General features: G+C 57.4%; 1 protein-coding gene across 4 annotated transcripts in view; it reads left to right on the plus strand.

The window, feature by feature from the left end:
- Positions 1-4,004: 4,004 nt before the first annotated feature.
- CACNA2D2 (calcium voltage-gated channel auxiliary subunit alpha2delta 2) overlaps positions 4,005-22,657 on the plus strand; it is a 139,206-nt gene continuing 120,553 nt past the window's right edge. For all 4 annotated transcript variants that reach the window (XM_069561135.1, XM_069561134.1, XM_069561136.1 and 1 more), the window contains exon 1: positions 4,005-4,219. In XM_069561135.1, coding sequence (XP_069417236.1) covers positions 4,005-4,219 — 215 coding nt within the window. The remainder of the gene's footprint in view (positions 4,220-22,657) is intronic.

Here is a 22,657-nt window from a genome sequence, read left to right on the forward strand (position 1 = left end):
TGCCCATGCCAGCCCACTCTTCCTGGCCATAGCCCCAGGCCCCTGGATATGCCACTCAAAAGTTGTCCTTATGCCGAGACTTCGCTGGCAGCCCCGTGGTTAAGACTGCACTTCCAATGCAGGGGGTGCAGGCTCAATCCCTGGTCGGGGAGCTAAGATCACACAGGCCGTGCAGTCAGAAAAAAGACAGTCCTTATGTCAACACCTCCAATGCCCTCCCAGTGGTCAGGCTCTGTGTGGGGCCCTAAGAGGGTAACAGGGACAAGGGAGACTTGGGTCCTCGCTTGGGTGCAGGTGTTTTTCTGAACCCAAGGCAGAGGTTGCTGCATGTTTGTGTGGCAAGGGGAGGGGAAAGGAGAGTGGGGACTGGGGTAGGGAAGCCTGTCTAGTTGAGGGGAGGTCCAGGAAGGCTTCCTGGTGTAAGTGGTATTGATGGGTTCCTAAACATTATGGATTCAAGTGGTGAAGATGAGAGAGAATGTTTCAGGCAGAAGGAACTCCAGGCATAAAACTCTAAGAAAGCCAAGAGCCCTCCAACCCACCAGCTTATGGAGCCGCAAAAGGATGATGGGAGCGAGGCTGAAGGTGGGCAGGTTGAAATGGGGAATCTTGCTGCCCCAGGTGTCCCGGACATTCCCGACAGGCTTCCACGTCCCTCAAGACTTGCTTGGAACATAGGTCAATTCAGTTCAGTCGCTCAGTTGTGTCCGACTCTTTGCCGCCCCATGGACTGTAGCATGGTGAAGCTTCCCCTGTCCTTCACTGTCTCCCGGAGCTTGCTCAAACTCACTGAGCAGGTGATGCCATTGAGTCTATTGAGTCGGTGATGCCATCCAACCGTCTTGTCCTCTGTCATCCCCTTCTCCTTCTACCTTCAATCCTTCCCAGCATCACAGTGTTTTCCAGTGAGTTGGCTTGATGATGCTTTGTATCATGTGGCCAAATTATTGGAGCTTCAGCTTCAGCCTCCGTCCTTCCAGTGAATATTCAGGGTTGATTTCTTCTAGGATTGTCTGGTTTGATCTCTTTGCAGTCCAAGGGACTCTCAAGAGTCCTCTCCAGCACCCTATAGTAGGTTTTCCATAAAGACCTCTCAATCTCTTCTGGTCTGCTAAGCTGACTTCCCCCTCAGCCCATGTGTAGAGCCAGCACCTGCCAGGCCCCCTGCCACGCTCTGCTGGCTGCAGCTTCACTTGTCCCTGTTGCCCCCCATCTTTCAGCACAGGCACCTCTGGCCCAATGGGTAGCCCCAGGCTTTTGCTGCCAAACCCACCAATGTTCCTGCCCCAGAGGTCCCCCTGTTCCCTGCAAAGTCTTGATTTTTCTTCCCATGACTTTAACCTGTGGCCACAGGCAGCCACCAGGAGACCGAGGATGTTGTGAGCCTCAGAAGTTGAAGTGTGTAAACTCTTACTACCCATTTCCTCTTAATTACATTCCCTCCTTATTTGTCTTCCTTTAACGGCCTGTCAACCAAAATCTCTCGTCTTTCCCTCGGCACCAGCGGCCTCAATTAGGGACACATCTGTGGAGGCTGGAACTGAAATGCCCAACTATCAGTGCCCACTGGCTTCCCCCAGCCTGTGCACAGGTACCTGAAGACCTGAGTTCTCTTTGGGGATAGGGCTGCCATCCTGGTGTCAAAGGGCAGGGACCACTGTCCCCGACATTTATCACTCTGCCCCTGTAGAGCTGGCCTTGGGAAGGGCCCACCTAACCCCAGAGGGCACTCAGGAGAGTGCCTGATCACCAGGAGGGGTGATGCCTTTTGTGCCAGTTCCCTGGGGCCAAGATCCAGGCATTTATCCAGCAAACAGATGGGAGAGGATACCATGGGCCAGCCCTTCCCTAGGCATGGGGGAAATAGAGATGCTAGAGACAGCTATCTGTAGGAGGGGCTGGGAGCAGGCTGGTTAGGTTAGCTCAGTCTCCTTGACTCTTCTCTGAGGCACAGCCCTCCTCACCCCACCATTCTGTCCAGCAGAAAGGACTGCCCTGCCCAGGGGTGGGGGTGGGGACGTCTGATACAATCAGATATTTGGCTTGTCTTCCATAGAACTGGCCTGGCTTGGCCTCCCAGAGTTCACTATATCCCTCCTGTTCCCCAGCCTCTGGGCCTATCAGCAGTTTGGGGCTCAGTGTACCACCTTCCTTTGGTAACATGTTTGGGACCTATGGCAAGCCCCAGTCTGGCCCTTGATGACTCACACAAGTCAGGGAAGAGCTGTCTCCCCAGCTTGTGAGGGTAGGCAGGGGTGGGGGTGCTCAGACAGGAATAAGGAGCCAAGTAAAGATTGTCCTGGGTTAGGGTTAGGGTTATGGGCTTCCCCAGCGGCTCACACTGTAAAGAATCTGTCTGCAATGCAGGAGACCTGGGTTCGATCCCTGGGTTGGGAAGATTCCCTGGAGAAGGGAATGGCTCCCCACTCCAGTATTCTTGCCTGGAGAATTCCATGGACAGAGGAGCCTGGCGAGCTACAGTCCATGGGGTCGCAAAGAGTCGGACACAACTGAGCAACTAACGCACACACATGAAGGTCATCCTGAGCCCTATTTGCTTGCTGCTCTTGGGGTGAGAGGGGAAGCTCTGCCTTCTTCAATTCAGGGGTTACCACTCTTCCCCCTCAACTACAAATCCTCTGTAGGCTGACTAGTAAGTAGGTGATGGGAGACTCGACTCACCCAGCTACGATAAAGTAGGGGCTCTTGCTCAGGTGGTTACTGGCCTGCAGTCCTAATACTAGGCACAGAATCAGTGGGCAGTTACTGCTTAGGGGGTCTTGCTCTGTTCCCGGCTGGCAGGGAGCATTCTCTCATCCTGTCTGTCTGTGCCAGGGGCAGAGCGGGGTCCCAGGGCAACTTCAGAGAAATCTCAGGGATGCTGTCTCCCAATCACGAGTGTTTCAGTTTACCAAGTAATTCATTCCCATTCTCACTTCATCCTGGAGGTGGGGTTGGGCACTCATACAAGCCTTCAGAAGGGAGGAGACTGAGGCTCTGAGAGGCCCACAAGCTGCAGAGTCAGGACTGACACAAGCCCAGCCTTCTCCCAGCAGCAGGGAAGAGCCAGGAGCCTCCAGGACAGAAGTGATTGGACTGTGCAGGGGTGAGCTTACTGGCACTGGAGAAGTTTATATTGAGACTGTGTAAGCCTTGGGGGTTGGGACTTGGGGCTGTCCTGCACACAGTGCCCATTTAGCCCAGGGAAGTGAAATGAGCGGCTTGGCTGTATCTTGCCATTCCCAGCCCCACATAACGGTGCAACTCGACCTGGTTTCCATTCAGGATTTTTTCTTTCTCTCAGGACCTCGGGACCCAATCCCCCCAAAGGGGACCCTTGAAAGTAGTTGGAGCCCCTGGCCGTGTGAGTTCAGCTCCGCTGCCCTCTACAGCGGTCTCTGCTGAAGCCTGCCATTCCACCATTAAACCTGTGACTCCAGGCCTTAAGCCTGTTGAAGGTCGAGCCCCTGGAAGGGTCACACACGCGCCTGCCGGGGACTCTTCCTGCGAGTGCGGCGGAGAGGAGCACCGCAATCTGAGGCGTGCGGCAGGGCGCACATCGGGAACTCGGACAGCGGCTGGGGCGCGGGACGCGCGCGCCCGGGCTCTGCTCGGCCCCGCGGGCCGGCAGGGCCGGCTCAGGGCGGCGCGGGGACGAGGGGCGCGCGGGCACCGGCGGGCGCGTGGCCGCGGCGGGGGCGCGCGGGGGCGGGCCGGCCCGGGGGGTGGGGGGGACGGGGGAGGGCGGCGCCGGCAGGTTGGCGGCGGCCGCTATTTGAGCGCCGGTCCCGGACCCGGCGCTCAGAGCGCTTGGAGCCGGCGCGGCGGAGAGATCGCAGCGGGCACCCCGCAGAGGTGCTGCGGCTCGGGCAGCCCTGGAGGCCCGGCGCGAAGAAGGCGGAGGACGAGGAGAGGCGATTGCCGCCCGCCGCCCGTCACCCCCCGACACACACCCAACCCGCCGCCGCCCCCCCTCCCCGCGGCGCCGCATCTTGAATGGAAACATGGCGGTGCCGGCTCGGACCTGCGGCGCCTCTCGGCCCGACCCGGCGCGGACCGCGCTCCGATGGCCCAGCCGCGGCTCTCGGCTCGGCCCCGGCGCCCGGCGCCCGGCGGCCGGTCCCCCGCGCCCGCTGGCGCTGCTCCTGCCGCCGCTGCTGCTGCTCCCGCTGCTCGCCGCCCCCGGCGCCTCAGCCTACAGCTTTCCTCAGCAGCACACGTAAGTGGCCTTGGCCCGCCGCGGGACCCCGGCCGAGCCCGGAGCCCCACTTCGCACCCACCCCCAGTCCCCGGCCCGCGCCCCCACTCCGGGGCGGGGGCGCCGGGTCCTGCCGCCCGCTGCGCCCGGGGGTGGCGACCCCAAGCCCAGAGGGCGGGCAGCCGGGGTCCCGGAGCTTCTGGCTGCGTCGCGAAACTTCCCAGCAGTGCCCCTTCTCCCTCCCATCCCCCAAACCGCACAGAAGGAGATCTCGTGGGGTGGGGGTGGGGGGTCCTAGCTTGCCAGCTGATTGCCTTGCAGCTGTCGGGGTGACAGGGGAGACCTGGGGTTGCGTGAGGGAGCGGCCAGAGACCCCCTGCCCTACGGAGTCGGAGCCCCGCGTCTGGCTCAGCCTTCCTCTCGGATAGGAAGCTGGCGCTTTAGACCCAAAGGTGGGGGATCCCTCCACAGCTGTCTTCGCTGGCCTTTTTCCTTTGAGAAGCAGGGCAGGATGCAGAGAATGCGAGCAACTTACTGTGTGCCAAGTGCCACACAGGGGGTCAGTGTCCCTCCTGCCCGCCCGCCCCCCCACTACACCTAGGGGAAAGGTCCCCTGGAGGTGAAGGTGCCAGAGTGGAGGCAGAGGGTGAATGACAGGGAGGCCCCCCCCTGCCTGCCCCTGCTGCTACTGCCAACAAGGTAATAGCAGCTCATGGCCCTGCCAGCTTCTGCTGGTCCTCCGTGGTCCTGAGCCTTCTCTCCCTTCCTGAGAGCCTGACAACTCGGGCATCCGCCTCTGGGCCAGCTTGGCCAGATGTGTTTGGGGTTGGGAATGGATATTCAGTGCGTGTGGCCTTTAGGACAGCAGCTGTCTGTGGGCATCGTGATCCAGCCGGTCAGTGCCTAGACACCCTTGTGGCTTTGGGGTATGGTGACCACCTTGCTGTCTGTTACGTGTCTCTGGGTTCAAAGAACCACCTGTCCCTGGACTCCTGCACCCAGTGGCCACACTGGGATTTGGGGAAATGAGTAACCAGGCTGCTTAGGGGCCGGGGGGTGGGGGGGCAGGGTCTGGCCTCCGGGAAAGGGCAAGACTGGCTCTGCGTCATTAGACCAGTTCTGCCCAAGGGTAGGGGCCCCTGGTATTGCGTACTCTGGCTTGCAGGCTCTCCCAGATGAGGAAAAGCAAAACTCAGGAAAGGCTTTGCCCGAGTCTCTCTCCGTCTTGTCATTTCTCTCCTTGCACAGCCTGGCTGTGCTCAGGCGGGTGATCAGTAGGCAAATTACAGGTGCCGCACGGACGTGTCCTCTGTCAGCCGTCTGGATTTTTTGTGTGTGTATGTAGGGTGTGCACAGGTAGAAGAGAATCATATGGAAGTTCAGGGTTTGTGGGTGCGTTATTGTCTTTTATTTGCTGTGATGAAAATGGACTTCAGCCCCAATGTTTAAAAAGAACAAAAGCGTTATTTTTTTGTTGCTGTTCTTTCTTCCCCTCAAAGCCAAGACACAGCTGTTTTTCCCCTCCCTGGGCCGATATGTAGCTCTTTGAGTGAAGGCTTAAGTAGATGTCTCTTTTCACCTCTTCCCACCTTGCTCACTCTCCTTGCGACCCGCAGTGGGTCAGATGGTTGCTGGACCTGTGATTTACACCTGTGAGACCCTGACCGGAGTGAACACCTGTCCCTCTGTCCCCAGTCAGAGATGGGGAGGCGGATGTGATGACAGCGGCACGTTTCCAGCTGGACGCTCGTCTCTTGTCAGTATAGTTGGAGCTGATTTGAGGGTTTGGGACATGTCTTGCAACCCATAACTAGAGGATGAGAGTGGAGTGGGCTGGGGGCTGTGCGGCTCTGAGGGTCCAGGGGGAGGGGACTAATGCTGCGACGACACGCAGCGCAGGCAGTGACAGCCAGCGCCCTTCAGCTGCCCTGGTCCCACAGATGCCGACGCCCACTGATCCTTGGAGGGAGGAAGGGGAGGGGGTTGAGTGAGGGCTCCTCCCCCAGCCCCCTGCATGACAGGGCTTAGTTGGAGTTGAGACTTTTGTTGAGCTGACAGGAAAGGCTGAGGCTGCTGCCCTGGGGCTGCTCTGGCCGGTGGCCTCCGTGAACTCTCCTGGGTTAGCGTGGCCCGGCTAGGGTACGACTTCCATACAGGTACAGGTGGCTTTCTATGGTGGGCAGTGGGACCCTCAGCCTTACGGCCCTAGGGTGACAGCCCCTCAGTGGAGAGGGCCCTGGACGCGAAAGTCATTTCCCCATTAGTGTCTGGCAGTGTGACAGGGCCCAGCTTTGCAAGCTGCTGGGTTTTAAGCAAACGTGGGTTTGGGTCTGTAGTCGCTTTGGTGACATGGGTCCCTGCCCACCCATCAAAGCAGACTCCGCCTGCTGCTGGATGGAGGAGGGCAGAGGAGTTACCGCTGGACAGAGGACAGGGCTTTGATTGGCGGGGGAGGTGCCCTCTCACCTCCCCTGGACCTGGATCCGGTTTTCAAACAAGGCCAGGGCCACAAGTGCTCAAGTGCATGTGTGTGTATGCGTGCCCTCATGTGTCTGGGCTGAGGTGGGGAGTCGGAGCACACGTTGCCCGTTTCACCTGCTTCCTCCGGTTCCCTGTTGCTGCTGGCTGAGGGGCGGCCCCAGCGCTTGGCCTTCCAGTGTCTTTTCCTTTCCCAGTTCTGGCAGTCTCCTTCCCCCTCCCTGCCCCCTCCTTGGGTCTCTCATCGCTTCTCTCACCCTCCCCCACTCCCTTGCCCATCCCTCTGGTCTCTCTGCGGCCACCCTGCCCTGCCCACCTCTTTTGTCATCTCTGTTGGGCTGCTGTCCCCTGTCCTCCGGCCTCCTGGGTTTCTCTGTCTCCTGTTCCGTGAGGTCCGGGCTGAGCCGCTGGCTGCATCCTCTTAGTCCCACTCCTCCCCAGTGATGGTGCTGGCCCACACCTCCCTTCCTCTAGGGGATCCCGAGAGGTCTGGGCCCCCCAGCAGATTAATGACAGCCGGGTTCATGTTCCTTTACCCGAGTGCCCACGATGGGGCATGCGTCAGTCTAGCTACGGTTAATGGTGGGTGACGTGTGTCTGTCTGGACCTCGAAGCCCGCGTCTTCACCTCCCTGTGGCTCCCCCTGTTAGAGGGAGGCAACATCACACATCTGGGTCCCCCGTTTCCCCAACAACCTGCCAACGCTTTTGTAGGCAGGAGGAGGGGGCGAGGCTTCGCGATCTGCTGGCACTCCCACTGGCTCACATCTCGCCTAGTGCTCTTGATTCGGGGTGGAGGGAGCCTTGGCTGTGGTCCACCCCCAGGACTCACCTTTTTTGGGCCAACTCTGCCAGGCTGAGCCCTGAGACGGGAGTAGCCTGTTTGAAGACGAGCCCCTCCTAGTGTGCGGGTAAACTCCCTCCCGAGTCCCTGGCACACTGGTGGCTCCAAGGAGAGACTGACTCACAAGTGGAGTGAGCCCTTGGTGCCACCCTCTCCGCTGCCCCCCACCCCCGCGGTGTGCAGGGGTCAGCCAGCTCTCGGGAGGAGGCAGTTTGGGGACACAGTGGGTGTCAGGTGTGGGTCCTGAAGGCTCAAGCTTTGGTCTCCAGATCTGACCTTCTCCATTGGGGTGACCTTGCCTCTGTTTCCCCAAATAAGATAATAGAGAATCTGCTTAAGAGGCTAATGGTGAGAATTAATGGGGAAGGGTGTCACCTCTGGCTGGCAGGAAGTGTTCTGGCACAGGTGGGAGTCCTGGCAGCTGTTGATAACATTAACATCTACCCCTGATGCTACAGCATGCTGGGCCCCCACCCGCCAATCTTTCCAGGTTGTTCCCATGGGCTGAGCACCTCCCTGTCTTTCTGCTTTGTTATGCTGTCCCCTCATCACTGCCTGCTTTTCTCAGGGGTTTAGATCCTTCCTGCAGGGTCTCACACCCACACTCTCTGGAGGTCTCCGGGTTGTGCCACTAGCTCAGGCTGTACCCACCTACCAGAGATATCATCTCTGTGAGGAAGCGCACTGGGCTGCTTCCCTCCTTCCCTGAAGCCCACCTTGGCTAAAGGTGGAATGTCACCAGGCCAGTGGTGGCCTCCCCTCACTGAGCTTGGGCCAAGCCCCTTAGTCACATTACATCCTTGACCTCAGACCCCATGGTCATGCCCGTCCTGCAGATGGGGAGACTAAGACTCAGAAAGATGGAAGAACCTGCCCAAAGCCCCATAAGGACCAGGGCAGGGAGAGGACTGATCTTTCAGATGCTTAGGTGTCCTGCCAGGAGGCTGGGCACACCTGGGGATTGGCCCAGGAAGTTGGAATGGAGATGCAGAACTTGGGTATTTGGGAGAAAATGAAGACACATGAAACGCACCTTGCCTCCCAGCTATAACCTCTCCTGCTCTGTCCCTCTGTTCTCTTCTGGGTCTCAGGCAACCCTGAGAGGGCCTTCCAGGGCCCTGCCAGCCCAGTGCTCAAGGCCCCTGTGCCTACCTCCACCCCCTCCCACTTGTACACAGGAGATCATGGAGCGGCCCCCCCCACCCCAGCCCAATGCAGGATTTTCCTTTTTCGGGGCTTTGAGCCATATGCCAGGCATGCCTGTCATGGAGGGATAGGCAAGAAGGACTTCATCTCAAGACCCTGAGATGCTGTCTCCCTCTCCAGATTCCAGTAAGGTTCCAGAGAGAAAGGTCAGGGGTGAATGGGATGGGGATTGTTCATGGAAACCTGAGGCTGGATGCTCTAGGGCCACGGCAGTTTTTTCAAGCCTGAGGGTACTTCAGAGGACTTGGACCGTAATAGATGCTTGCATTTTCTTGCTATTTGAACATGTGAGGCCTGGGGGGCTGGGGAGCCAGGGTTCTATCTGCTAAGAAACTGTTCAAGGGGCAGTTGGAGGCTTGGGAGTCAAAGCAGGCAGGCATGTGGTGTGTGCCCTCCCTTGGAGAGTGGTGCTGTCTGTGGGTTGGGAGTGGTCTCTTTCTTTCTCCCTCCCCTTCCAGCACCCACCCACCCTACCCAATTCCATCCTCAGGGGCTTCCAGATTCAAGATCTGCCTCAGAAACAGGTGACCTCTGTCCTAAGTGAGGGCTCAGGGCCTTAGGTCTGGGAAGGGGGACCAGGGCCTGGGGTGCTCTAAAGACGAGGGTGGGGGCTCTTCCCACTGCTGGCTGCATCAGTTCAACCAACGGGGGAGCCTCTCTTCGTGTCAAGTTGGTTTTTTTTTTTTTTCCTGGTGCCTACTGTCTAAACAAGAAGCTACAGAATCAATATTCGTATTCCCAGAGGGAGGTGTATGTGTGGTTTTTACTTTTTTTCCTTTCCCTCCCTCTCTTGTCCTGTGTAACCCAAAGAGCCTCCCGAGCTGTCTGTGGCTAAGAGGAGGATGGAGGAGTTGGTGGTGCAGGTGGCCATGTGGATCGAGCTGCCCCTGGGGGGCTTACAAGGGACTCAAGGATGCTGTCATTTAGGTCCACACCAGCAGGACCTGGGACAGCGCTCAACCAAGCCCTGTGCGGCCACTGGCCGCTGTGGGACTCAAGCAGTTGGTTTAGTGTCCCTGGCCTAGGTCCTGCTATGGATCACCTAGTTCCCCTCCCTCCTCACCTGGGCCCCCTCTTCCTGGGACTAGTCCAGCCTGCTGGGCCCCTGGCCACTGCTGGTGCCGATGACTGAGCCTGTGAAGGATCTGGTCTTACAGAGCAGGAAAGCCTGTGTACCTGGGGTTACGTGGAAGGAAATCTTCAACACGGGGAACCTGAGGATCCCCACCTTGGGTTGGCCTGGTCCTGGGGGCCTCTGTCAAAGGCAGTCCCAACCCGATTCTCTCAGTTGGCAGCGTGCATTGTGGTGACCTTGGACAGTCTCATCCACCCCCCTGGGCCTCAGTTTCCTCTTTTCCATGGCTCTTCTGAGTCTGACATTGGCAGTGCCTTAAGAAGACAGGTCCAGGATTTTCCTGCTCCACTGCAGACTCTGCTCCAGCTGTGGGGGGAGGCCTGACCCCAGCCTGAGTCCCACCTCCCCAGTGTGAGGAGCCTGCACCTCCCATTACTGGCCTCTGGTCACACCTTGGGTGTCTGGAAACGGCTTCTCAGACTGACCCACTTTGAGCTGTGATCAGCCTAATTGTTTAGCTGAGAGGGAGGGGTCCCGGAAGTCTTTCCCGCTGATTATTAACCATCTCTCCCTACCTTGGAAATGACTCATTAAACAAAGGGAAAAGAGGTGGGTAAGAAGGAGAAGTCACCCCCTCTGTCTCTCTTTCCTGCTCCCCTTAGACCCTGGGCACCTTGTTCCTGCCTGGGTGCCTTTCTTTCCTGCTGGATGAATCTTTCTGAACGAGTCCCCTCTAGACATACACAGCAGCTCTGCCACGCCTCTCACCAGCTGTGTAACTTTGTGAGGCTCCTCAGCCTCCCTGGGTCTTGGGCCTTGTCTGTAAAATAAGGTTCCCGTGATTGTGCTGCCTCATTGGGTTGGGATGTGAAAGGTCATGAGGGATAAATGACAAGGGCAGGGTATTCTTATTGGATCTCTGAGGGTTCTCGGTCTAGCTGGGCCCATACTCCAAGTGCTGGGCACCTGTCCTATTGCCCATAGCGCCTACCACCCAGCCAGGCCCTGAGACTCCATTGTGGTTTCTGGGTCCTTTCTCCTGTGCTTGGCCCTTGCCGTGGCCTGTGTGCACATGTAAGGTTATGTATGGAAGCGTCTGCATATTTGTGCTTTTGTGTATGTTTGTACACATTTGTTGGATATGTTCATGTGTGTGCACACTTGTGAGACTGTCCATTTGTATATGAAGATGTGCTTGTGTGGGTGCATGTGAATACGTGCCCGTGTGTGTGTTTCATGCATACGTGCAGGTTGTGTGTACATGCACGCACATGTGTGTACACAGGTGTTAAGTGTGTGCCTATGAATGTGAATGTGGGTGTGTGCTTCTGTGTGAGTGTGCATAGGTAAGTGTGGACATATGTATGGTTTATCTCTGCACCCAGAATGCGCTCCCAGTGCCCACCTTCTGCGCCCGCCTTTGAGGTTAATGCCAGGACTCCGCTGGGCAAATGCTGGCAGCCGGAAATAAAGCGGCCTGGTTGTCAGGACCAGTGTTGTGCAAACTTTTATGTCAAGAACAGCCTGAGTTAAGGCTGAGCTGGGAAGTTTGATCATCTACCAACTGGCTCGCTGACAGTCTGCAAAGGCAACACACAGAAGCTGCATCCTTGTAATTCAAATTTTTGCAAATCGAATGGTTATTTAGATGCACCACAGGACTTAGGACTCTGAGAAGCTTGGTGCGTCCTTTGTGAAGCGCAGCATCTTTGCTAACAGCCTTTCCCAGGTGGAATCTGGATGGGGGGTGGGGAGCGAGTGGAGGTCATAGCTTAGGCAGAGTGGGAACCCTCGCTGTGTGACCTTGGCCTGGCGTGTTTTTCTCTAGGAGTGGGTGCTGCTCACTTGCACACTGAAGGGAGGGAGACTGGCCTCCCGTGAAGCATCTGCTGTGGGTTTGGGGTTCTCGCTCTTAGCAAGACATTTGTACAGTCAGCTGCAGGCATGATTCGGGTATAAAAGCTTCGACTTGATGATGCCCGCATGTTCCTCTATTTGGGATGCCTCCAGCAAAGCTCTTCTTTTCAAGGATGAATTTTTGCCTTCTGGGTCTTTGTAAGCAAGGCAGCCTGGGTGTCCTGTGCTGGGTGCTGGCCTTTGGGCTATGTGGGCCCTGAACTGATGGGTTGTGATGTCTAAGAGAACTGCAAGTTTTGCTTTCCTGGCATTCTCAAAGCCTTTATATTGTCAGTGCTTGGACGCCCCAGCAGCCTAGGTATCTTGGGAGGCTTCTGCAGAGGGCTGGGGTGCCTACAGGGCCTGTGAGGGTAGGGAGCCTGCCACGACAGTCTCTTTGGGCAGATAATGGGCCTTGCCTGAGTCCCTGATTTGGGAAGGAATATCCCAACCACAGAAGCCCTTGGGAACCTAGATGCCTCCATTGTACAGAGAGAGAAATTGACATCTGAGTGCCAGGAATGAGCCTTCAGGCCCCACATTTCCGCTGGCTACACACAGTCTGTGGGCAGGACCCAGGTTCCCACCTGGGGCTCAATGCAGGCTGCCCAAAGTGTGGCCCCCATTCAGCCATCCTTGCACCAAGATGTACAACTGATTCTCTTAAATAAAAACATCCTTGACATGACATGGGAGCGATCTGAGGCCTCCTTTGGCAAACCCGTGGAGCAAGGTGCCTGTGGTGTGGGACCGCAGTTCCTGGTGTTTCTCTGGGGCAGACCTTGTTGGTGCCTTTGTGCCATCTTAGAGTTAGCGAGGCTTTCAGGGGACCCTTGGGAAGGACACCTTGTTGCCAGGTGGGCATGCATGGGCTGGGGTGTTCCTGAGATGGGTGGAGACCCCTGACTCTGCTGCGAGTTTCCAGCCTGACGTGGCCAATGTGGCATTTTAGCCTTGGTAACTTCCCTGCTCCGTGCATGTTCTCCTACCTCCCGAGTCGCCTGAAATGCTACATTTGAAGCCTTAAAGGTCAGGCCTGGTGCTGCCACTGGTTCCAACAAACAAACAACAAAAAACCCACCTCAGCCCTGCCCCCAACTTCACTCATTGGAAAACAGAAGTGAGCTGGCAGAACAGGCCTCCATGCAGGGGCCTTTCCTAGATGGGCATTTCTCCTCCCTGTGAGCAGAGGCTGGGGTGGGCATGGTGGGAACCCAGGCATCTTCCCTTCCTTTCCTGGACCTGTCAGGCATGCTCTAGTGTCTTTCACTGAGAGTTAGCTATGACCTTGAACCCCAGAAGCCTGCTGTGGGCAGAGCTCCGCTTCTCACCTAGCATTTGGGGTCCTTCCTGGGCTGGCTCTGGCTCTGGCCACTAGCTCTTTGACTAGACTCCAGCCAGGCCAAGCCACTTGCAGGTCCTAGTAGGAACTCTGGCCTCTCTGCCTCCTGGCTGTGTCCCTATTTTAGACTGGCCTGCTCAGCCTGAGTATTGAGCCAAGAAGCCTTCCAGATCATTGCTCCCTACTCCTTGTGGGTCTTTCCTCCAACCTTGTGCCTCCCCCAACTCCCAGCTCTGTGCTCACTTTGTAGGGGCCTTCCAGGAGTAAGGCATTGACCTAACTACTAATACTTCAAAAGCTGAGTCCAAGGAATGGCTGCTAGGAAAAGAGGCTGCTTCTGTGCACACCTTGGCAATCCTAGCATATTAATTTTTTTCATCATGGTTAGGCCCTCTGACAGGGAACCCAGAGGTGGGTACGGACAGGTTGTCATCAAGGAGCAAGGCTTCACCTGCACTCTGCTTGGTTGGTCTTACTTTTGGTGTGGCTGGCTGTCCTTGACTGACTTCCCTCATGGCAATAAGATGGCTGCCACAGCTCCAGGCATCACATGTACCAGACATTAGGAGTAAAACAGGAGATGTTTCCTCTGAGTTCCCCTTAAAAGAAGGCTGGGAAACCTAAACCGGAAGCCCCTAGCCAAATTCCTCTCACACCTCATTGGGTAGCACTGGGTCACATGTACACTCTAAACCAATCACTGACAATCAGGAAGGTACATTGTGATTGGCTCAGGCTAATCAGGATTTACCCTTGAGTTAAGGATGGGGTCACCTTGGGGCTGGAGGCGGCAGAGATTCTTGCAGACTTGGGTTTTGCTAGCGAGAAGAGGGGTAGTGTAGAACATGGAGAAGCAGGATCTGTTTCAGGGTCAGACAAGAGGACTGACAAGAGGAAGAAGGAAGGGAGAGGAAGGGAGAGTGTTCACGTTTGAGGAAACATTTGTAAAGGAAGTAATTTTAACCACATCATCAATCACTGTGATCTGAGCCCCAGGTGCTGTATTTCACATATGCTAACAAATGAAGTCAATTCATTTTTAGTCCCATTTCACAGACAAGAAAAATTGAGGTTCAACAAGGCCAAGTGATGCTGAAATCACACAGATGGTGAGTGGTGAAGGCAGGATTCACACCCCTGCACTTTGGCCTGAGCACTCAGCCACTGCGGTACACAGTCCTTCTACAGCCCACCTCCTCCAGAGAGCCTCCCACACAGGACCCTCAGGGTACCCCACACTCCTGCGCTCTTTCCTCACTCCCGTCCCTCTGCCCTTCTTGTCTCAGTTTCCTCCTACTCCACCTCAGCCCTCTCCAGCTTACTGTGGGAATCTAGGCAAGCCACAAGCTCTGCTCCTCCCAGCCTCAGTGTCTTCAGCATTCCCAGGACCCTCTAGAGTGATGCATTCTTCTGCAGCTGATGACAGTGCTCTCCTGCCACCCCATCTGCAGAGCTGCCACCTCTGTCCTGCCCTTTAAGCTCGTGCTAGGAAGACCATGGCCGAGGGGGCTGCTTCTGATCGGCGTAGTGACAGGCCCAGGAGGGGATCTCTGCCCTCAGGATGCACAGCACCAGGGCAGCAGCCATCTCCTTCCATAGAGGTTTAACAAGCACTTCTTATGAACTGAACATGGAGTAAGCCTGAGAGAGGTTGGGTGGGCTGCACAGGGCCCTGCCAGCCCTAAGCAGGACCCCACCTATGGTCTGGCCGGCCTCTGCCTGTCCCCTAGTGCTTGACTGGCAGTCGCTATTTCATGAAGCCTCCTCTGACTTCCCTGGGCAGGTCAGGGGCTTCCTAGGTGCCCCTGAATTCTCCCCTGTTCTTTTCCTGCAATAGATCTGCTGCCTCCCCTTCCAGGCTGCATGCCTGGAGGGGGCAGGGGTCACAACCACCTGTCGTCGGCCAGAGCTTCAGGCTAGCACACACCAAGTGCTCACAAAATATTCGCTGAACTGAGAGTCAGCACAGGTGTCTACAGGTCAAGCTACTTATGTCTCTTTAAGCTGGACCAGCTTTTACAGGTTCTGGGACAGGTTCCCATGTGGCCCTGGGTTTGTTGTTGCGACAGGACAGAGGCCACCTCACGCAAGGGCTCTCTTACAAGGGATGCCCCAGCTTGGGGACTGCCTCCTGGGGGAAAGAGATGCAGGTGAGGTCCAGGACTCCATGGGCTGTATTATTTAATTGGGTGGGATAGGGCCTGGGCATCAGCATTTTTCCAGAGCTGCTGCAGATGAGCCAAGGTAGAAAGCTACGGCCATAGAGAAGGGGAAGGTAAACACAGGAGCCCTCCCCCTGCCCTGCTCGGCCCGCAAGGAGAACTGAGGCTTCCAGAGGAATGGGGTGGGGGCTGGTGTACTGGTCCTGGGGAGTCTCCTGGCCCTGGTACCTGTGGGGCCAGCTGTTCACAGGTGTGGGTACATGTGGCCAGTGGCTGGAGTGTGCAGCCCGTTTCAGGGCGATCACCTGGCCGCGTCAGCCGGCTGCCCTGTCCCTTCCTGACTGCCCCTCTGTGTTGACACTTTCTCGGGCCTCATCTGCACTTCTGACCGCTCCATGCCCCTCCCATGTCTCAGGACCTGCCTCCTGATGGCCCAGCGCCACCTAAGTCCCCTCCCCAAACCTGAGCTGTCTGTGCACAGTCCATGGGAGAGCTCGTCAGGGAGGAAGAAATAGAAGCGAGGCCAGAAAAACGATAACCACACATGAGTGGTGCACTAGGCAGCGTCTGAGGGGTGATGAGATGCAGGCCTTGGTGGGCTGGGGGAGGTGGGGTAGAGCTCCTGCTCCAGACTGCATTCTGACAGGGCCTCTCAGGGTCCCCAGCCATTCCTAAGGCCTTGGGTGCCCCCGCCCCACCTCAAGTCAGGGCTCTGGGGGCCCCAGGGTGAGTACCAGGACTCATCTTTCTCTGAGAGCAAGCGCTGATGGGGAACAAGGACAAGGGGTGGGGGAGAGGCTTGCCCATGTGGATCCAGCCTCAGTTCTGCAAGCTCCAGGCAGGCCCCATCCGTCTCGTGCTGCTGAGCTCCATGAGGCTGCTGTACCCCTGCGTGCTGCCTCGTAGGAGCCCATGACTGGGGCTCTGCCTGCCTCGTGCCCCGCGGCCCCATATTCCCTGGCACAGAGTGGCTGGGGAGGGGTGGCGGGGAACAATCCCAGAGGCCGTTAAGTCAAGTGATTTACATGGCTTCCGAGCCAGCGCTGGGGGAAATATATTTCACAGGTGATTTCCAGACTGCTGGCATATGCAGGAGGCCGTTACTCTAAAACGCAGAAGGGTGGGGACATCACGGAGCCATCTAAAGGGACCCGGAGCCGTGGGCTTTGTTGGCCTCACTGCACCATCTGCCTGCTGCTTGCAGGAAAGCATGGTCCAGGGGATGGGGGTCGAGGAGGGGAGGAGCTGGGGCTCATAAAGAGAGCCCCATATGTGACTGTGAGTCATTTCGTTCCTCAGTTTTCTAATCTCTAAAATGGGATCCTATTTTCTATATTTTATGATTGTGAGCATGTGTGCATGCATACTCAGTCACTCAGTTGTGTCTGACTCTGTGCAACCCCATGGGCTGTAGCCCTCAAGGCTCCTCTGTCCATGGGATTTCACAGGCAAGAATACTGGAATGGGTTGCCATTTCCTTCTCCAGGGGATCTTCCTGACCAGGGATTGAACCCGGGTTTTCCTGCATTGGCAGGCAGATTCTTTACCACTGAGCCACGTGGGAAAGCCATGATTGTAAGCATAGAGCAGGTCAAATGCCAGGGCAAAGGTGACCGCAGGTCAGTGCAAGGGGGCCACACGGCTTTTGGACAGCCTATGGGTTTGGTCCTACCTGAGACTCCTCCTCGGTTCATCCTCTTCCAGACGGTGCCTCCCCCGCTGCGGGCACATTTGTTCCCTCCACAGACACTCGCCGCAACCTGCCATTCATTCATTCTTTCCACGCTCGTGAGCGTCTGCCGTGCACCAGGCACTGATGAGGACAGGCCTACAGCAGTCTGGGGAGATGATGCAGACAGAGGACATGCTGTGTTGGGAGGTGACAAACACCGTGCAGGAGGGACAGGATGGATTTGGGAGAGGGGTTAACTAGAGGGGCAGGTCAGAGTGGGCCTCACTGAAACATGAGGAAAACCTGGAAGGATGGGAGAGTGGGAGCCACATGAGTATCTGGGAGGAGAGTGTTCCAAGCAGAGGAATGGCCAGTGCAAAGGCCCTGAGGTGGGATGTGGTTGAGCAGGAGGAGGATGGGAGGTGGGGAGGTCAGAGGGCAGCAGGGACCTGGACAGGCTGGGCCATTAAATTAGCATGACTTTGAACTGGGCGCCCCGGGAGAGGTGTGAACAGGGGAGCACCAGAGTGGTGGCTGTGGTGGTGGTGAGACATACTGATGGTCCGGGTATGAGAAAGGAAAAGATGTGTCAGGAGATGTCAGGCAACTGGCTTGAGCAGCTGGAAGGATGGTTTTCACCAGGTAAGCTGGAGGAGGCTGGGGAAGAGTCAGTCCAAGGGACCAGCAGGTATTGGACACACTGAGTTTGAGATGCGGACTAGGCGTCCAAATGGAGAGGTGTCAAAGCTGGATATGCGTGTGTGCCTCTGGAGAGGGCCTGGAGGAGCTGAGCCTCCCAGGCTGGGTGCCAAGGACCAAGTGGAGAGCCCTGCTCTTTGAACCCTTAGTTTCATCATCCGCTGACTGTGGCCACTCTCCTCCTCTTCCCCCCACTGTTGGGAGCTCTCCATCCTTCGCTCACCATGTCCTTAGGACGGAGTGCTGCAGGCATCAGTGTGCAAGCAGCCTGCTCGGTGGCTGTGGTCGGTCTGTGGTGTTCACAGGGCATCATCCCGTGCTGAGCTCACCGCTGAGCCTTCCTTGCACGTGCTGCACCCTCTGTCTGAATTGCCCTGCTGCTCTGCAATGCCGCCTTTACCTGCCAGAGCCCTAGGTGGGTCAGACCCCTTGCTGTGCAGTCCACACCCCTACCGGACTCCTCCTCCCTTCATGTACTGAGTCTGGATCAGATCAGATGCCTTCTCTGGTTGAATTCCAAGTTCCAGCCTGCATCTGCCCTGCTCACCACTGTGTCCCTTCCCCATGTCCAGCCTGGAGCCTGGCTTAGTAACTGTATACATGAATGAATAAGTGGGGAGAGAGGGAGCTAGTAGGGATTTGTAGGTTGGAAACATCTCCAGAGTATTTTGTCTGTGGTAAGCCCTGCTGAGTTGGCCCACCTGCTACTCGTCAAGCCAGCTCTGAGGACAACACAGGCTCACGCAGCAGTGGCTCCTCTTGGGATGGCCGCCGCCCTGGGACTTCTTAGGAGGAGGTGGGGCCGCTAGGGTGGCACCTGAAGGCCCCTACTCGCCATGTCTCACAGAGGGAATTTACATTGCTTACGGATTCACCATAGAGTGTGGAGAGAAAAGGCAAACGAGCACTTGCATTTGATTTACAGGCAGCTTGGCTTGCACTGAGAAGCCCGGAGCTCACTAGTAAGGAGCAGATCCCAGAGAAAGTGGGCATCTACCCTGTCGTGGGAGGGATTGGAGGGAGCTAGAGCTGTGCGCTGCGGAGACATCGTTCCTGCAGCAGGGTGGCTTTGTTGGGGTAAAAGGAAGGACTCTCCGATTGCCCAGCTTTGGCTTGCTTGGGGAGGCAGTGAGGGCCCTGATTTGGAATGGACCCCTTCTCTATGGTGGAAAAGGTCATAGATGAGGAGTGGCCTTATGGCACCCTATTTCCTGAATCTTGGCCGTTGAAGCCCACTTTGGGATTAAGAAAGCTGGATCACCTAGGAACAGAGCCTGGGCTCTGGAGCCACCCTCTGCAGGGTTCAAATTCTGGTTGAGCACAGACTAGCTGTGTGGCCTTGGTCGTTGTCCATGAAGTGGGCTTGAACCAGTTCGCACCTAGCTAGGGGTGCTGTGAGACTTCAGTGAGCTCACACAGGAACCCCCAGCAGACAACAGGTGCTTTGCATCCTCAGTTCCTTTCCTCAGTGCTCTACCGACTGAAGTTGGAAGCTTTTTCCTGCCCTCCCCTCCAGCCTCTGCCCCACTGTAGAGAGAGGTGGACACTGTAGAGAGCGGGGTGGGGGGGCGTGGTGGGCACCAATCTGGTGATGGGAGGATGTTCAGGGAAATGTATCCCCAAGCATTTCCAGAAGCCCCTTCTTTGCTGTCCTGCAAGCGAAGTTCTTCAGGGAGCTTGGTGAGGGGAACCAGACTGCAGCCCCAACCTAATGCAAGGGTCAGTAAAGTAGAGTAAGGACTATGGGTTTGAGAGGAGGGTGAAGAGAAATCCAGGAAGACTTCCCACCAGAGGTGACTTGGCCAGGTAGAGGAGGCGCAAAACCAGAGAACAAAGCTGGCCGTGATGAGTTAAGTTCTTTTCTGGTCTTGGCTCCACCTCTCTTTTGCACCTGCATGTCCTATGGGGCCCTGCCAGCTTCCATGGAGTGGGGGTGGGATTTCTTCCCTGAGAAGGAATAGAAGACTGTGAGAGGGGTTTCTGTCCTCCTCGAGGCAGGAGGCCATGTCCAAGACATAAATGGAAGACGGCTATTTGTGGCTCAGAGAGGATTTGACTCATGCTGGAGGGTGGGGAGGAGGTACGTGAGGGGAGATGGGATGTGTGAATCACAGAATCCAGCCTGAGTGGTTGATGACACGTGGGCAGGGCCTCTCTTGCACCTCCAATCAGGCTTCAGCTACTGGCGTGGGGCAGGAGCAGGCACCTGGAGCTCCCAGATTCCCCCCTACTCTCCTGGTGACCACCACAGGCACCTCAACACTACTGGCCACCTCATGAGAACAGGCTTGGGTGTGGCTCTTCCATCACTGGACCTGGCGGTGTCAATATACCAGCCCTGCCTCCAAGAGCCAGCCTCACTGAACCTCAGTGTGCTAGGTTGTTAAATGGGTCTGGTCCCTTTTGCCTTGTACCTGACTACCTGGGGGAACATGCTAGGGAGAGAAGGAGGCGCTGCAGACCCCCAAATGCCCACGATCCATGTCAGTGAGTGGGGCAGGCGGCTCCAGGCCTGGGGAGCAGGCGGTGGATCCTGGGCCGAGTGACTGTCCGTACCCCGCGTCCCTGGCCTGGACTTTCTGTTTTGCTCTAGAGTGCCCTTAGCTAGTTCATGAGTTCTTGTTGCTCACTGCTACATCCCAGCTCTAGATTGCTGGGAAATTCACAGATAATGACCCCAAGTCTTGGTACCTTGGGAGCCCATGGGCCTCCCCAGGGAGTGGAGGTGGGTGATAATTGCAGTCCCTGCGGTTTGAAAACCAGCGACTCCTTCAGCCCACAGATGGAAACCGAGGCACAGAGAGGGGGATGGGTGAGTCTGCACAAAGTGTGTGGATGTCAGCCCTGGGAACCAGAATCCCAGGTGGGGGAGAGTGGGTGGAGGGCCAAGGTCCTGGGCTGTCCGAGATGAGGACAGGGTGACAGGGATGAGTGAGGACAGCCCCGGATCTGCCCGCACGTTGCTTGCTTCCTGGAAGAAGTGGCTGCGCCAGCACCCGGCCTTTCTGGGAGACCCATGAATTATGCACAGAAGCCACAGGCCTGGGCAGGCCCATCATAAATGAGCTTTAATAATTCATACGGAGAGGAGCCGGGGAAAGGGAGGGCCTCCTGGGCTGTGCCTGGGGCAGCCGCTGTGCTTCTAGCCCCCCCGCAGTCTGCGCTGCGCACCCCACCTGCCAGCTCCTGTGGCCGCAGCGTGCGGGCTGGGCAGGATGGCAGGGAGGTCGGAGCCGGCTGGGGAGGTGCGCTTGCTTGGCCAAGGGTCTCTTCCTCTAGGCTGGAGACCAGGGGCCTCCTCCCTTAGGGCTCCCGGCGCAGAGGGGGCAGTAAACAAGAGGAGGTCTGAGGGAATTTTAGCTAAAACAATAACCCCTGGAGGGCACCACTTAAAATGGGAGGAGGGGGCACGGTGGGCTTCCCTGAACAAGGCGTGAGGGGAGCTTTGAGGGCTTCTGAGAAGAGACTGATCCAGGCCAAGGGAATAGCGTGTGCAAGGGCTGGGCTGGGACTAGAGGAGTGTGTTCAAGCCACAGCGAGGAGGCCAGTGTGGCCTGAGAAGCGAGGTCAGAGAGGCCATTGTGGGTTCGGCCCCTGGATGGGCTCTGGGTGTTGACTGAGGAGGCACACTGTTCAGCAGGACACTTTGGCTGAGTGTGGAGGTGAACAGCCTTGGCGGGGTGTGGCGGGAAACGGGGGTTCCAAAGAGCCGAAGCTGAAGACCAGTGACCTGGCGATTCCACCACTTGTCCTGGAAAGAGATGACCGTGGCCCAGGCCAGGCGGGGGGTTGGGGAGGTGGTGGGCGGTGGGTGGGTTGTGAAGGTGGAGCCCACGGCACTTGCTGAGATGGAATATGGGTACGAGAGAAAGCAGGTTCCAGTCACCCTGATGCTTCCGGCCTGAACCAGAACTGAGATCCGGGGGTGTGAAGAGAGGGAGGAGAGGGTTCAGAGGGAGGGGCAGGGCCTGGGATTTGGGCCCACTCAGTTTGAGAGACCCATTAGGCATCCAGGTGGACTGGTCGTGCCGCAGCTGGGCAGAGCTGTGTGCTCGTCGGCCACGTGGCCTTGGGCGCATCGCACAGTTGCTCTACCCCAGCTTTCCCCTCTGAGGACCAGGGATGATGAAGGTAATTCAGGCCCAGCGAGGCGGGCATGAGGCCTCACTCAGCCCCTTGGAAACACATCCCCGAGTGGCCTCTGGAGGCCCCAGGCCACCCTTCCTGGGGCAGAGAGGGAAACGGAGACCTGGAGAGTCCAAACCAGAGCCGGGTGTGGACCACAGAACGTGACCTGGCACACGGCAGGGGCTGGAGGAGATTCAGCCTGGGGGCTGCTCCCTGCCCTGGCCGAGCCCACAGCCCGGGTCTGGGCCTCAGTCGTCCACTGTTCCGCAGACCAATGGCCCCCTTCCTGCTGCACACCTTCTGCGTCCCCCTGGCCCCCTGGCGCCTCCGCTAGGGCCTCTCCTATCTGCAGGGACTGCTCCCCTTGCTGGCAACCCCAGGCCAGGCCTGCAGAGGAGGGTCCCGCTGAAGGGCTGCTCAGGAGCCCTGCGGCTCTGGGTGTGACAGTATCGACACAATACTACGTTGCTCTAGGTCACTTTCTAGATGAGTTAGCTGAGGCCCAGACAAGGGGAAGGATGTCACCAAGGTCACACAGCTAACCCCATCAGAGACAAGTCAGGCTCAGGTGGGCCTTCCATGCTGGCCTCCTAATCTCCCCTGGGAAACCTCCTTCTCAGCCTGCCTGTTGCTGGCTTGTCCCAGTCCTTGTGGTCCTCCCTGGCTGCAGGAGCCCCTGTGGGTCCTCAGTCCGGCCCTGATGGCGGGAGTGAGGCAGAGTGCTGTGGCCTCTTGCTGTGTGAGCCTGGAACACTGTTCATCCCTCTCCGAGCCAAGTGGACTGCCTGGCTCTCCCAGCCCTGGGTGATTGCGGCTCCCTGCTTCCAGGCCTTCTCCCCTCCCCCCATCAGGCTATTAGGAGTAAATACTGGGCTGGACCGGACGCCCTAATTAAAGTGAATGACTGTTCACCGGTAGTCTAAGTGGGGAGGCACAGGTTTGCAGCCTCTCGGCCAAG

This window comes from Ovis canadensis, chromosome 19 (genome assembly GCF_042477335.2).
Source record: "Ovis canadensis isolate MfBH-ARS-UI-01 breed Bighorn chromosome 19, ARS-UI_OviCan_v2, whole genome shotgun sequence".
In the NCBI taxonomy this organism is placed as follows: Eukaryota; Metazoa; Chordata; class Mammalia; order Artiodactyla; family Bovidae; genus Ovis; species Ovis canadensis.